At 36.2% G+C, this 15,259-nt stretch overlaps 2 protein-coding genes across 4 annotated transcripts in view; one reads left to right on the plus strand and one right to left on the minus strand.

The window, feature by feature from the left end:
• Positions 1-5,155: 5,155 nt before the first annotated feature.
• On the minus strand, positions 5,156-8,182 carry LOC103142651 (troponin I, fast skeletal muscle-like). Of its 3 annotated transcripts, none has more exons than XM_016674675.1 (6): positions 8,091-8,182; positions 7,962-7,998; positions 6,360-6,488; positions 5,774-5,863; positions 5,392-5,568; positions 5,156-5,306 (listed from the first exon to the last, which is right to left on the minus strand). In XM_016674675.1, exons 1-6 carry the CDS (start codon positions 8,096-8,098, stop codon positions 5,223-5,225), a joined length of 525 nt encoding a protein of 174 aa, XP_016530161.1. In that variant the 5' UTR covers positions 8,099-8,182; the 3' UTR covers positions 5,156-5,222. The 3 variants fall into 3 exon arrangements, with proteins under 3 accessions (XP_016530161.1, XP_007558865.1, XP_016530162.1); XM_007558803.2 differs by having other exon boundaries at positions 5,156-5,309; positions 8,091-8,178; XM_016674676.1 differs by lacking the exons at positions 7,962-7,998; positions 8,091-8,182 and adding an exon at positions 6,729-6,760 and having other exon boundaries at positions 5,156-5,309.
• Positions 8,183-9,873: 1,691 nt separating this feature from the next.
• Positions 9,874-15,259, plus strand: part of aph1b (APH1B gamma secretase subunit) — a 5,956-nt gene continuing 570 nt past the window's right edge. Inside the window, exons 1-5 of the mRNA XM_007558805.1 lie at positions 9,874-10,166; positions 12,345-12,515; positions 12,696-12,769; positions 13,594-13,716; positions 14,456-14,583. Coding sequence (XP_007558867.1) covers positions 10,054-10,166; positions 12,345-12,515; positions 12,696-12,769; positions 13,594-13,716; positions 14,456-14,583 — 609 coding nt within the window. The 5' untranslated portion in view covers positions 9,874-10,053. The remainder of the gene's footprint in view (positions 10,167-12,344; positions 12,516-12,695; positions 12,770-13,593; positions 13,717-14,455; positions 14,584-15,259) is intronic.

The raw sequence follows: 15,259 nt of genomic DNA on the forward strand, positions 1-15,259 counted from the left end.
TTAAAAAAGTGTACCTTGGCTCAAAAGAGGTTGAAAAACACTGGTGTAGATTGTGGTCTGCTAGTCCACAATCTACATTAGCATATGTTTACTACTGTAGCTTTTGTTTGTGAGACGGTCAAGCACGTGGTAGCTGCGCAGTGACGTCAAATGGGCATTAGCCAATGAAACGCGGACCCTGTGGTAAGGTCCATGGACAGGGGAACCAACAAGTTCATTCTCACACATTCTCAGCTGTGTGTCTCTAGTCTTAACACCCTAGAAGGAAAAGTTACAATGTCACTCAATGCTACTGAGCTGCACTTACTACAAATAGAAAATCCTATTTTTCCACTTTTTTGTGAACTTTTATGAAATATCTACTGCTATGAGTTACTCTATCTTACCTGTTGCTCCACTACTGTCTCTCCCTCACTCTGACTTCCTGCCTGTAGCCTCTGATGTGCCTGTATTGGATCAATGTATTCACAACTGACTGCATATTGTGAATACATTGCACAATATGCAATGTATTCACATTGCATATGTGAATACGCAATGTGGTATCAATCATGATATCATACATGATTGGTATCATGTATGGTATCATCATGAGATGATACCATACATCTCATGATGTATGGTATCATCATGAGATGATACCATACATTGCAATCTAAAAAAAGTTTTATCATACAGAATAAAATTTTTTTACCAACTAATCTCTAATAACTTCTAATAACAGGGCAATACATATTTCACTACATTAATTTCAGACCTTATCTGAATTTCTTCAGCCTCTGCACCTTTCATTGCTTCAACTTCATCACTACTCTCCTGATAATTATTACATTTCTAATATACAGTTAACCCTCGCTATAAAGTGCTTCATCTTTCGCGGCCTTGCTATTTCTCAATTTTTTTAGTGCAGTTTTGTATGTTTTTTTTTCTTTTTACAGTGTATCAACGCGCATTGTGCTCTGCATCCTGACTCGCTGTCGATCAAACGCCACTGTCCCTTGTCTCTGTCCAGTACAGAATTTGTTCGGCTTGGCAAATTTACATTACAGTTCTCTAATATAATCGATCATGTCTGTTTGAAAGAATGTTCTTGCTCAAAAGAAAAAAGAGCACCAACCAAAGGTCGCGTTAACAAAATATTTTCTGTATTTGACCGTTTATTTTTTTTAAATGACGGGAAACTTTTAAGCACGTCCTTCATTTGACAGGTTATAATTAACACCCTTGACTGGTGCACATGCACAGACATTTTAGACTTTACACAATTAATCAATTAATTTAAAAAAATCCTTTCTGAATATCATCTCATGGACACTGAACTAAATGCGTCTTTCTGACCGGGAGCTGACAGCGTGTTGAAGAGTTATGGACTTTGGAGCTTTTATAAACGCATTCCAAACCTTTGGCTGAAATGGCGCGTTTAATTCCAGTCTGCAGTACATACAGAACAGAGAAAACTAAAGAGTTTTCAATGTTGTGTTAATCTATTTATAGTCTAAACAGAGGAGCCGGCAGTTTATCTTGAGGAAATAAAGGTGCATAAGTTAATTAGACCATAACATGTGCAGTGCGCTGTACAACCAATGCATGCAGCTTCACCGCTGTGAAGAATTAAACTTAACTCACCCTTGGGTTTTAACTAATGGAGCTGGAAGACGCTCAGGAGCGCGGCAGGTGTAACATCTGTTCATTTCGGGGAAGCGAAACCACACAACCAAAAAAAACAAATCCTTGTAAAAGCGCACGCCCAGACCACGCACTGGGTAAAAGGCTCGCAGAGTCCAATTGATCAGTTTGGATCAGACAGATCCAACTGCCAGATTTCTCTGCAGATGCGGACCAGGAGGAATTTGTGAGACTGTGCGTTCAGACCGCAGCAGTTAAGTGATCATAATTTAAGTGGAGTTGTATAATTTCAGTTATTATAAGTTGTTGGGGCCACAGTCAGTGGTTTTTGTCTCTATGGAGAAAAAGTTAGATGCATTTATTCGCTTTATGTGTGATGGGACCTGGATTCAACGTTCAACTAGGTGAATATTAACCAAACCGCATAAAAATGTGGCTAAATAGCCGATGTTAATATGATTATAATTTGATGGGTAAAAGTACATGACAGATTTTTTAAAATGCTATAGGTCAGGATAACCTATAGCGAATCATTTGAGCCCAAATTTGTAAAGATGAGCATACCAACCTCATCAATTTCTTTTTTGTTGAACAAAATGAATGGACAAAACTACAGAAGAAAAGAAAAAGAAAAACATTAAAAGGACTGAACTGGACAAATGTAATTAGCAAAGGAATTAGATCCATATACCCATATTGCTCTTTTGCTTTTAAAAGGCATCAACTGAAGGTGTTGGACTCTACCAAACCTGGCCCACAGTTTCGATGTACAGGCTACTGCAGATTTGATGACTGCCCTGTGAAAGTGAATGTAGAAATAGCTAACGACTTGAAGGCAACTGTTAACTTTGAAGGGGACCAGAGCGTGCACCGTGCAACACAGATTGTACGGAGACCAGTACGTGCAGATTGTAGAGATGACATGGCCCAAAAACTTGAAAACACACTTCCAGGAACAATGCATCTGAACATGCTAAACCAAATTGACAACAAAACAATGATTATGGGCTCCAGAGATGAGGCTCCGACTAAAGATGTCTTAAAAAATATTTCTTTTGAGGCTAGAAAACATCGACTTCACAAGAACGAAATAAGTCTGCAGAAAATGTGATGAAAAATGCTAAGGAAATGTGCAGAAAATAGTAAGTTTTTCTTACTTTTCAGAAATGTCGGTTATTTTATGGTGTTTGACGATGATGCAGTAAAGTTTACTAATATAGCCATGGATTCATCTGTTTTTACATAACTTACCGAAGGGAGCCATGGAGAAATACCCAACCGTTCCAAGAGGGTGGTAAGCCCGTGAGGGTTGAACTTTTGCTACAGGGCTGCCCTCTGCTATCTGCACGGACTCACACAACGGTTGTTCATGGAGAGCCGCTAAATTCAAAATTAAATTAATAAATAAATAAATACTTTTATTAAAAATATATAAAAAAGGTTTTGTGACACTTTTATTCTCTAAAGTTATTTTATGCATTTTCCATTTTGGGGCAGTATAGACAATTCAAACATGAAGGATGTTCTCATTTTTACGTTACACAAAATATTTTCTTTTGAGTGGTTATATCTGTTCAATGTCCACAAATATTTAAGCCTACGAGATTTTTTTTGTGGTACACTGACATCTAAAGTCGGTTATTTTATGGTGTTTGACAATGATGCAGTGAAGTTTACTAATATAACCATTGATTCATTCGTTTGCTGTTTTTTTTTTCTTTTTTACATGAGTGTTTAATAAACTTACTGAGGACAGCCACGAACAAACACTCAACCGCTCCGATAGAGTGGTAAGCGTGCGAGGGTCGAACTTATGCTACAGGGCTGCCCTCTGCTGCCTGCATGGACTCTTATAACGGTTGTTTATGGAGAGCTGTTAAATACAAAATTAAATAAGTACTTTTATTAAAAACTATTTTAAAAATTTGTGACACTTTTATTCTCCATAGATATTTTATGTACTTTCCATTTTGGGGCAATATGGGCAACTCAAACATGTAGGATGTTCTCATTTTTACGGGTAGCATAAAATATTTTTTTTGAGTGGTGATATCTGTTCAATATCCACAAATATTTAAGCCTCTGAGGTGTTTTTTATTTTTCTGGTACACTGACTTAATATTAGTCATTTGGACAAATAGATATTGCCTATGTTGACTAGAGGTGGACTGGTTGACACAAAATATTGATATTGAAACAAAGTTTCAGATCGGTACTGATGTAATGACATTGATACCTTAGTTTAAGATTACCTCTTGAAATTTTATTTTATTGTGTTGTAGTTTATCAACTCTATTAGAATATATTGCTTTTGTCATAAAGTGGTTTGCTTGAGGTGAGGATGAGGATGCAGGTTGTGATGAAGATGAATATTTAATGATGAAAATCAAAGGCACAGAACAACAGAGAACAGCACGGGGAAACAGGCATCACACGACAAGGATGACCGGAGACAAGGACAACAGGTGGGTTTAAATACACACGGGGTAATCAAGGGGATGAGACACACCTGGGAAACAAAAAAACGGGGAAGATGCAGAGACAGAGACACAGGGAGCAAACTGAACACAAAAAACTCCAAAAACAAATACACAGAAACACAATCATGACAGCTTTGATTTGCTCTCAAAAAATATTTTTTTATACTTTACCTTTTCAGAAAACAATGCACACACACTTGTTTTGTTATTGACACTTGTTATTTGCCGTTTGAGTCCCTAAATATAAAATCACCCTGAACCTAAAACCAATTTTGTTCCTGTTACCAAAAGCTTCTAAAATTTGATTTTGCATAGTTTTGCTAGTATTTTTATTATTGCTTTTTTTTTTAAATTTTGTCCTAATGAGGATACCGTATTCGAGTCTTTTTATGGTTTTTAATGTAATGTTTTGAGTATTGGACCATTTCGAATCATGTGTTACGACCAGTCTAGAGGTGGCCAGGTCGCAACATGAAGGATCCATCCTCTTCAGATCTCAACACCACTTCAACAAAGTTGAACAGTTGATTATTATTTTAAAAAAAGATGTATTTTTGATAAAGATGTCACAATCGGAGTAGTTGGCTTCAGTGAGCTATAGCCGAAAACAACAAACAAAAGGAAACCATCTAAATAGTAACAGAAACTTACCTAATTGAAAGTAAATAAACCAAAAGACAAAAATTTACCTTCCTAAGAAAAACATGAGAAAATTAAGAAAACAAACAGCAGCTCACTCCTACGCTCCAGAACTCTGACAACAGATGAACAAAAGAAAGAGGTGTGGCCGGTGGAGATGAGTAGAGGATGGAACACAGGAAGTCCGCTTCAACAGCTTTTATGTCCATCACCCCGGAAAGCAGCCAATTATAAGCCATTTCATTTCAGTGTTTTGTACCTGTGGCACATCTGAACACTGCAGGACAGCGGCCCTTGAGGACTGGAGTTTGACACCCCTCCAAAGAATTCTGAATATCTCTGTAGCTATGTTGTTTGACAACGGAAATTAATAATTTAATATTGGACTTTAAAAAAAATCATCAATGAAGTTAGTTGTACAATTAAGTCTTTATTGTAATGTGTTACCTTTTTAAAAAACATAGAGGTCAATATTATTTAAGCCTCTGCCTCAAACATCTTCTTTCTACCGTCCATCCCGGCTTTATCTTCGATTTTCTTCCTCCAGTCACCTGTCTGCTTCTCCTGACAGCAACATAAACACAGCTTTCACAGTTCTGTCATAAACAGTCTTTCTGTTGAAGTTGCTAGCATCTGCTGCACTCACCTCCTCTTTCAGCTCCTTTTTCACCTGCTTCAGGTTGGCTCTCAGGTCTAGGGACACTTTATGTTTGGAGCCCAGCAGGGCAGCCAACATGGCATCAGCCGACATCCTCACCCTCCTCAGGGTGGGCTTCTTAAACCTGCCGTTCAGATCCTGGACCTTCATCTTCAGGTCATCAATCTGGCACAGATAAATACTCAGGTGTTGACAATCAGTCCAGATGGCACTTTTAAACCAAATTTTAGCCATCTAAATTATCCGGTTTGACCATTTTATTGCATTATGATGTTAAACCTAGCAATCTAAATGATTAAAAGTATACTTTTTCAAAAATAATGAAGCTATTCTATTAATATAGAAAAATTAATTTATTAACTAGAAAAACCTCTTTGTCGCATTTCTTCACTTTCATCTCCATGTCATATCGTTCCTCATCCACCAAATCGATCTGCTTGTGAAGTTGTCGACACAGCTCCTGGTGAAACAGAGCAACAGTGAGCTTTATGGTCCAAAAGTAAGAAGATCAATCCTCAGAATAATCTATGCCATTGCTTGTTTAGATATCTAATAACAGCCAGTACAAATATTGGTTAAAAAGCACAAACAGGATTAGGGTTGTCTTCTACTATTTGGTGTTCATGAAAAATGTGCTGATTATTTATTTAATTGTCAGGAGTTAAACACTTTAATGCCTAAATCCAACTTTTTAGTAAGAGTTAACATCTTTATTTTGACATTCACAGCATGTTGGGAATTTAGATTAATACCAGTTGCATCAGGTTATTTGGCTAATAAGCTGCTAATGCAAGTAATTTAACTTGCATTAGCAGCTTATTAGCAGCTTACTTGCATTAGCTTATTTAACTAATGAATATGGTGTGTGTACAAAGTTGGAAATTATTTAAAGATGCAAACAAAAGAAGGAGGTACATGTATTTCAAAATTTTATTTTGAAAAAATATTTTGTTTACCTGGAGCTCCAGGGTGCATTGTGGGAAGGAGAAGGTGGGGCAGTTCTCCCTCATGTAAGCCATTTTCTCCTCCTCGGCCTGCCGGGCCTCCTCCTCCAGCATTTCTTTGCCGATCTGGAGCAGCAGACTCTGCCAGGAGAAATGGAAACATGCAGCTAAAGCTGTTCAAACACCTGTTCACTTATTTACAGAGAGGTCAAAAACTCCCATTTAGATTTCTTCTCTATATGCATCCATGTCGAACTGGAATGTTTCAGATCATTAAACAAAATTAGTCTCAGACTTCCTGAGAAATTTTAATGATGATTTAATTTATCAGTTAAAATAATGGTTAACGGGTTTAGCCTAACCTTAATCATTAGAAAATACCTTGTGATGTTATGGAAGTAAATCAGTTGTCAGTCAGCTGTTGTCAGTCAGTTGCTATAGCAACGTGGCTGCATGTAGCGTAGCTGACACAGAGCGAGACAAAAGAATAATGAGAGGTTGTGTACTGTTTTCCAACTGTTTTTCTGCGTTATTTTTCCCTTTACTGTGGCGCATTGCAGTAAATGGATAATTCAAGCTTAATTTTTGTTAATCAAATTGTTCCACAGATGGATGGCAAGTAAAAGAATTGTATTTTTGCAAAATTTTCAGATGTAGACAAAATCTTCTTCAATTGTTAGTTTTTCTGAGTTGATGCACTTTTGGAGTAATTTTGGTAGTCTACCTTTTAATGGGAAGATTACTCTGATTCTTGTTTTCTGTTTTTTTTTATAACATTTTGTGGAGGTAATTGTTTTTTATAATTGGATCAGGATGATTTAGATAGATGTTTTTAATCGAATTAATAAACAAATCCTCCTGTGAAAACCGTTTCTTGAATTTACTCTTTTCTCTAATGTTGTTTGATGGTCTGAAACATACGATATATGAGCCATTGTAAACAGAAAAAAAAAAGTAGTAAACTTCCACCAAGAATCTTAGAGATGTCGATGTTAATCTAAGAAATGAAAAAAGACAAGGACATTTCTAAATTACAAAATGTAAAAAAAAAAATTATGAGGGAAAAACTCAAAGACTTTTAGATTATTTTTTTAGGAAAATCTTGGAAATTTCTAAGTTTTGAAAGAAAATTTGCAAGAAAAGTTTTTTTTTTTTTTTTTAGAATTTTCCAATTAACCTTAGATGTTTTTTTTTAGGTAAAACTTGTAAATTTCTATGTTTCAAAAGTAAAAAATTGTGAGAACAAACTCAGAACGTTTCAGATTAATTTCAGAAATTTTCTAGGCCTGGAAATTTTGGAGTCTTAGAAGTTACAAATTTGGGGAAAAGACTCAAGTATTTTGAGATCAGTCTCAGAATTTTTTTAGGAGAAACTTAGGAATTTCTAAATTTCAAAAGTAGAAAATTTGAGACAGAAATAAGAATTTTTTTTTAGATTAATCTCAAATATTTTCTGGGAAAAACTTTTAAATTCCTGCATTTTAAGGGCCAAAAATTTTATGAAACTTACTCCTCCTTTGTCTCTCCCTACAATGGCCATAACACACTGAAACATTTAATTATGAATTGAAAAAAAAGTAAAAATCAGATTGTTAACACCAACATTAGAAATACCTTGAGATGGTTTCTGCGGCTCAGTGGCATCTTCTTCCTTCCAAAACAAAACGGATAATGTGAAGCTTTGGAACAGATTTTCGGGGTTTATTTTAAATCAAAGACAGTCATCCTTAAACAGAGACTTACTCAGCCATCTTCCCTGCAGCTGATTCCTTCCTGCTGTCTGTGTGTAAAAAGAGATGAATTAAACCTCCACGGGTTTCTGGTGTCTTTATAGACGTTGGGTTCTGTGTGTGTGTGTGTTTGTAATACCTTGTGGGGTATTCCTGACACATACTACGTTGTGAGGACCAAGTGCTCCTTGTGGGGACCAAAGCCTTGTCCCCACAAGGGGAAACTCAGTTTTTGGGTCATGGGTCAGAGTTAGGGCTAAGGTATGAATTGAGTTTTGGTTAGGGTTAGGGTTAGGTATGTGATGATTAGGGGTTAGGAAAAGGGTAACGGTCAGGTTTAGGCTGTATAAATGAATGGAAGTCAATCCAAAGTCCCCACAAAGATAGCCACGCAAACATGTGGGTGTGTGTGTGTTTGAGATGAGGCAGGGCCAGTTGTCTGAAATCAAGGTCCAAAGGTTGACTGCAACAGCTGAGCCTGAAACAAACATCTGAAGAATTTCTTCTCTGCACAATAGTGGAGCATCGACTGATTTAGCTCAGTTTAGTTAAATCATTTGGGCAAAGTTTGAGGAAAACCTACTTGATGACTAAATATGCAGAGTGAGTCCTCAGTTATACATGATTTTTATGTGTTTTCTTTCCAATTGGTGAGAATTTCCTGTCATCTTTTTCCTGAGCGTTAGTGATCCTGACTATTTGATGGTGTTTCATAGTTTTGGAGTGGCTGCTGATGGACCAGAAAAAGCCTCCAAGCAGCTGTCATGTCTAAACTTGGAGGATCTTTTTCCTGTTTCTGGTTCTCACATTAAGCAGCTGCTCAAACTGCAACCTGGGAGGCGAAGGAAAATTAGAACAGCTAAATATTTTCACTGTGCTGCCCCATAACATCTGATGTTTGATGGCAATGAGTTCTGTGGCGGAAAATTCTGTTATCAGATATTACAAATTTTAAACACAATTCCCCCCTATTTTTGTAATAAAATATGTAATATCTTATGATACATCAGCATATGAAATATTGCAGTGCCAAGTGCTTTATCTGGTTCGGTATTCTGGTTCTAATCATTACTGTTGATATTTAATTTTCATAATTTTTGTTTGACATTAATTAAATTAGGATGCTTTATTTTTTAGCTCTTTCATTCTAAAATAAATGAATATTATTGATGTAAATGTTCCTTGTGAAATAAAAGTTTAAATATTTAAAAAAATGTTTTAAATGTGGAGCTTATTTTGTCAATCACATTTTTGTTCATGATGTTTTATTTAGTCATTTTTATTTTTTAATCTTTGTCCACCGTGCAGCGGGGGGTGTTGAACCGTTAGATAAGGCTGCTGCATGTTGATGTTCCCGCTAAAACCAAGTTCACATGGAACAATTCACCTCCACATCACAGGGGAGCAAATAGAGCCGGTGTTCTGTAAAAAGAACCAGTATTCCCACGCCCACTGTCCCGAGCTCTGACAGGTGGTCAGTCCCAAGTAACCGGATTCAGAAAACCTCACCTGCACACAGAGATCTCACCTTAAGGAATAAAATGAGAAACTGATCTTAAAGTTTTCGATTCCCGGACGAAATATTGGCTAAAACAAAAACAAATTCGTGAACACTTATTTACACTGACCTACATTGTTATGGAGAATTAGTTTTCTCTGATATACATTCTGATATAGATTTTTATGTTGTCTTGTTTATAGAAATGCAAGGTAGGTGTCTGTGTATATATGAATTTTTAACCTTTGATATTACTGTCTCTAAATAAAGGCACAAAAGAAATGAATTTTCCCCACAGCGAGTCACGTGATAGTGTGACGTCATGACAATCCTGTGATACCGAAGTGAAATTAGGAAGAAGAATCACCGCTCAGACTAGGCAGTTACCTCGTCAAAAATAAAGACGAACCCCTGCGGTTTCGTGAACAGAAGCGAACCGGGTTTTGGAGCCACTGGACCTCCCAGCTACCGAGCCAACATGACGGCAGCGGTGTTTTTCGGCTGCACATTCATCGCCTTCGGCCCAGCCGTCTCCCTGTTCCTGTTCACCATCGCCCGGGAGCCGCTGAGGGTCATTTTCCTTATAGCAGGGTGAGAAAGCAGTTTCATTTGAGGTTTTTGTTGGTGCTAAAATAGTTTATGGAGTATTTTTCTGTCGGTTCACTGAACGAAATAAAATAAAAACGTGCTAACTATCGCTGCTAACCGGCTAGCTAACTCTCTTGGGCTGCTAATGATAGCTTTTGTTTACTTCCCGTTCAAACCCCAAGTGCATGAATGTATTCACCCACTATTAGAAACATGAATTTGTCATGATTACACTAAAAACTGTATATTTACAATCGAAAAGACACTAATTTTAATTTAAAAAATAAAAATTGTAGGTATTTAGAAGAAACGAGGCAAGCTAACACTTTGTCCGATATTGGAAATACGCCTCAGACCAGATCTCCTTTATTCAGGTACAAGCGACCGAACTGCTTCTACCTAACTGCTGTGTATAATTGCAATCCTTGATATTTAATGTCTTGCACGTTTTAAATGTTTCTAGTTATGAGGGATATGCAGCAAATATTGCGAAGTAATCTCATTAGATAATACCAAAATTTGATTTTTTGATCTAATTGCAAAAAGCTTTAGTAGTAAACTGGCATTGCAAAACACCCAGAACACATTATACTGCACTGCATGCTTTACTTTTATTTGAGTAATTTTATTAGAAAACATCACTACTCTTACTTGAGTAAAGTTTCTGGGTTGTCTACCCACTGAATGAAAAACAAACATGTTTTGTATTGAAGGAAACAGATTTGGAAACATTTTCTTTTGCCTGATTGTCATTTTTTTGTTACTTGTATGTATTATTGTCATTTGTCCCTAAATACCAATATTTTCTCTTGAATTAAATTTTTATCTGTTTGATTATGTAATTTTTAAATATGAAATAATTGATCATTTGATCAGTTACTCAGTAACTTGAGTCAACTTTTTGTCAAGTACCTTTTTACTCTTACTTGAGTAATTTCTTGGATACGTTTCACTTTTATTTGAGTAAAAACATGTTGCAGTAGTGCTACTCTTATTTGAGTAAAACTTTGGGGTACATCCTGTATCCGCTCCAGGGTTTCCCCCAGAAAACTTGCTAAGCCCGGTGGTCGGGGCGTCGAGGATGTCCACCGGCGGTCCACCGTGTTTTTGTATTAAAAGATGTTAAGTTGAAAGGAAATGTAAAAGTATTACTATTATGGGAAAACATCTCCAGTGAAATGCTATTTAAATCCACAACTAGTCTAAAAACAACAAATTTGCACTTCTGTTTAATCCAAATTAAGTCAGCAGCTCCATCAGGCCCCCAAGAGCTTCAGGGGCCCCAGAAACACTAATATTTTAAAACAGACCACAGATACATAAATGTAACACTTGTTTATTGAGATTAAATTTGATTCAATTGTTTAGGCATACATATATTTAAAGATTTTAAATTGTTAAATATTTAAATGTAAGATTTTAATGGCAAGTTTACTTTGTAAAACTTCAAAGAACAATATTCATAGTTAATTGTTTTGTTAACACAGCAACAATCTGATGCTGTGAGTTTAATCCTTGAATTTACAAATACAAATTAGTAAACTGCGATTATTGCTTTTTAGGCTGGCCAATTAAACTACATTCTCCCATATTTCACTAAATCTAATACAGAAGCTGTTAGAGGTGCTGATGTTTTTAGCAGCAAGAGGGGCCCCTAAATCAAAGTCTGCTCAAGGCCTCATACAGCCTTGGACCAGCCCTGCATGATGGGTCAAATCTGCTGCACTGTGCAGAGATGCGCAACAAACGGGAGATTTAATTCAATGCTGCTAATGTGGCTTTAGTAGCTCTTCCATTTTGTGTCTGAGTTTTTAGTTGTCACAGAAACTGTTTTGATTAGTCGAGTTTATGGGACGAGTTTCTCAGATCTCCGCGTGCATTAACACTAAGTAGACAACAAACAAAGAAAGTAGACAACAAACAAACATTTGATATGGTTTTAATGCGTCGTGTAACCGGGAAAATAATACTAAAAATAATAATAAAATAATATGAAATCAGCGTGATGCGTGACTCCGACTAGAGCGCGAAAGCTCCTCATCGAGCTGAACCTGCATGAAAAGCTTATGAATAAATTCTCTTTTTTTCTGCTAAAGTAACTCATGTGTTCATTAATGCTTACATCTTGGAGATAAAAACTGACATTTTTCTCATCTTTTTGTGTTTGTTTTTTCCTCCTAGGGCATTCTTCTGGCTGGTGTCGCTGCTGCTGGCCTCCCTGGTTTGGTTCATCTCGGTTCAGATCAGTAACAAGGAGAGCGCGTCGCAGCAGAAGGGTCTGCTCATCTTCGGTGTGGTGCTGTCCGTCCTGCTGCAGGAAACTTTCCGCTTCGCCTACTACAAACTGCTCAAGTAAGCTGCTTCAGCGTCTTCCCACCACACCGACTCCATTGTCTGTTTAACAAAAAGGGAAATTTTCACTTGTTCTACACTTTTCCGGCTGGTTTTTGAACATATTTTTGACAAACATCATTTCTCATTCATTATACAAAACATAAAGCGAGAGCAAATGTAATTTTTTTTTTCCTGCAGGAAAGCAAATGAAGGCCTTCTTGCTTTGAGTCAAGAGGAAACGATGCCAATATCTATACGACAACTCGCCTATGGTACGGATCAGCTGCGCTTACTTTGGATTCAGGGTCATTTAAATAATAAGTGAAACTTAATCAGAATTACTAATCAATTGTCTGTAATTAGTTTTAATCTAAAACCATGATTAACAACATAAGCAACACTTTCAATTCAGAAACGATTAAATATACAGACATATGAGCTCAGCGTCAAAGATATTTGTTGTTTTTAATCTTTTATTTAGGTTATTTAACCATCAAGTTGGTGCAAAGTGCTATTCTAGATATTTAGTTTTCCAGCGCTTATCATTCACGGAGCTTCTTTAAAAATTAACATTAATGACATTAATGTCAGCGTCTGTGCTAGCTGCTACATGTCTAGCATTGAGACGCTGTTTTAGGTTTAATTAGCTTTGTTGATAGGCTAACTCCTTCTAGCACAACTTGAATGTAATAGTTTTTTTCAGCCTCCAATCAGATTGTTTTTTGAAGCAGAAATTATCCCGAGAATCGGTTTTGTCGTCCATTGCTGTTGCCCTTAAGACATTTAATTTTAGCAAAAATATTTGGTTCATTTTCTTAGATATTTATTTAATTATTTTTAGCCATTAAAACTGCTTGTTTTGCTATTGCCCTTTGAGATCTAAAGATCTAAATAAAATCTATTATTATTATTATTATTATTATTATTACTGTCGCTTGTGCGTCAGATTAATGGGCGTACCAGAAACACAGTAGAAAAGTTCCAGCTAGGATTCTTCTATGCAAATAAATAAATAAAACAGTTTTACAGAGAGGACTTTTGGTTATATTAGGTTTCCAGAAGGATATTCTTATGCTTTGTTGTTGTTTTGTGTCAGTGTCCGGCCTCGGCTTCGGCTTTATGAGCGGAGCGTTCTCTGTGGTCAACATCCTGGCCGACTCTGTGGGTCCAGGCACTGTGGGCATCCACGGCGACTCTCAACACTACTTCCTGTCATCAGGTACCACTTCCTGAATGCTCCTTATTTAACTAGCTACTTCTTTGTTTGTGGTACCTACTATAATGCATTCAAATACGCATTTTTAACTCTGAAATTACTGCTTACAAATGATCATCACGTAGAAAACCTGAGTTCAAATTGAGACATTCAGACTTATTTTTCTGACTTGATCTTTTTCTGTTTTATTACAGAATTTATTTTATATAAACATATTATTAAAACTGCCAGAAGTTTAATTAAAGCAGTTTATTTTTAATAACCTCCACTTGTAGAGAATTTAGGTTTTGAAGGGTCTGTGAATACTCTGACACTGTAAAAACACAAATTCTTACCAAGTAATTTTAGTTTAGTTTCTACTGCAAATATCTTAGAACTTTTCAGCAAGATATAGGAGTTTGATTTTAATAAATAATTCCTAAATATTGATTAAAAAGTACTAGGTCCACTGGCATTTTATTTCACTTAAAAATAACTTGTTTTAAGTGAAATAATCTGCCAGTGGAACTAGTACTTCCTTTATTTAATATTAAGGAATTATTTACTTTAATCCAGCTTCTATATCTTAAAGAACAGTTACTTGTAACCAAGTTTTGTCTTATTTCAAGTGTGCTAAGATATTTGCACTAGAAGATGGACCAAAAACACTTCATTAGCATTTTGTGTATTTTTTTAATGCTAGACTCCCAACAAAACAAAGGGTTTTTTAAATATCCCTCACATTTGTTTTTAAATTCCTCAGCCTTCATGACCATGGCCATCATCCTGCTTCACATGTTCTGGGGCGTCATCTTCTTCGACGGCTGTGAGAAGCAGCGCTGGTTAGCCGTAGCTGCGGTCGTCGCCACTCACCTCCTGGTTTCCTCCTTGGTGAGTAAACTTCTCTCCCAATAAATAATTATTTACAATTATGTAGTTATTGTTTGGGTTGTTACCTTATTGTTGAAATTTGTTAGATTTTTCCACAAAGACACATTTCCAACATGACCACTAAATTTCTAATTTTGTATTATGATTCTTGATTTTATTAGTTATTGACATAATATTAAGACATCCAACTAGAAGTTAAATAGTCAAGCAAAATGACCCATTTTACATGTTGGTCCAGTCTTCCAGACTACTACTACTGCTCTGCTGCTTCTGAATGCTTCCTTTCTGCATGTATGAAGCTAAGTTGGGGCCATAACAGAAAAAAATGAAACAGGAATAGAAAGGGGAAAAAGGATTTGAAATGGAAACATGACAGAAGTGGGTGGGAGGGTCTGTGTGGAGGTGTGAAATCATGGTTAACAGTCATGGAGCCAAATGTGGGCAATAATGTATTAAACTGGGGGAAAAAAAGAAAAATAAATCAATAAAGTAGTTTATTATGGCAGATTAGGGCCATCATAGATAGAAAAGAAAAAAAAAGAAAAGTAACAAAACCCCTCAAATAATGAGATTAATTTTTTGTGATAAACATAGAAAATTTAGTTTCAAAAGCTGAAAATGTATGCGTTTTCTGCAAAATTTCTGAGATTAATCTAAACAATCCAAACTCAGAAAT

The sequence above is a fragment of the Poecilia formosa genome, unplaced genomic scaffold, assembly GCF_000485575.1.
Source record: "Poecilia formosa unplaced genomic scaffold, Poecilia_formosa-5.1.2 Scaffold99, whole genome shotgun sequence".
Classification (NCBI taxonomy): Eukaryota; Metazoa; Chordata; class Actinopteri; order Cyprinodontiformes; family Poeciliidae; genus Poecilia; species Poecilia formosa.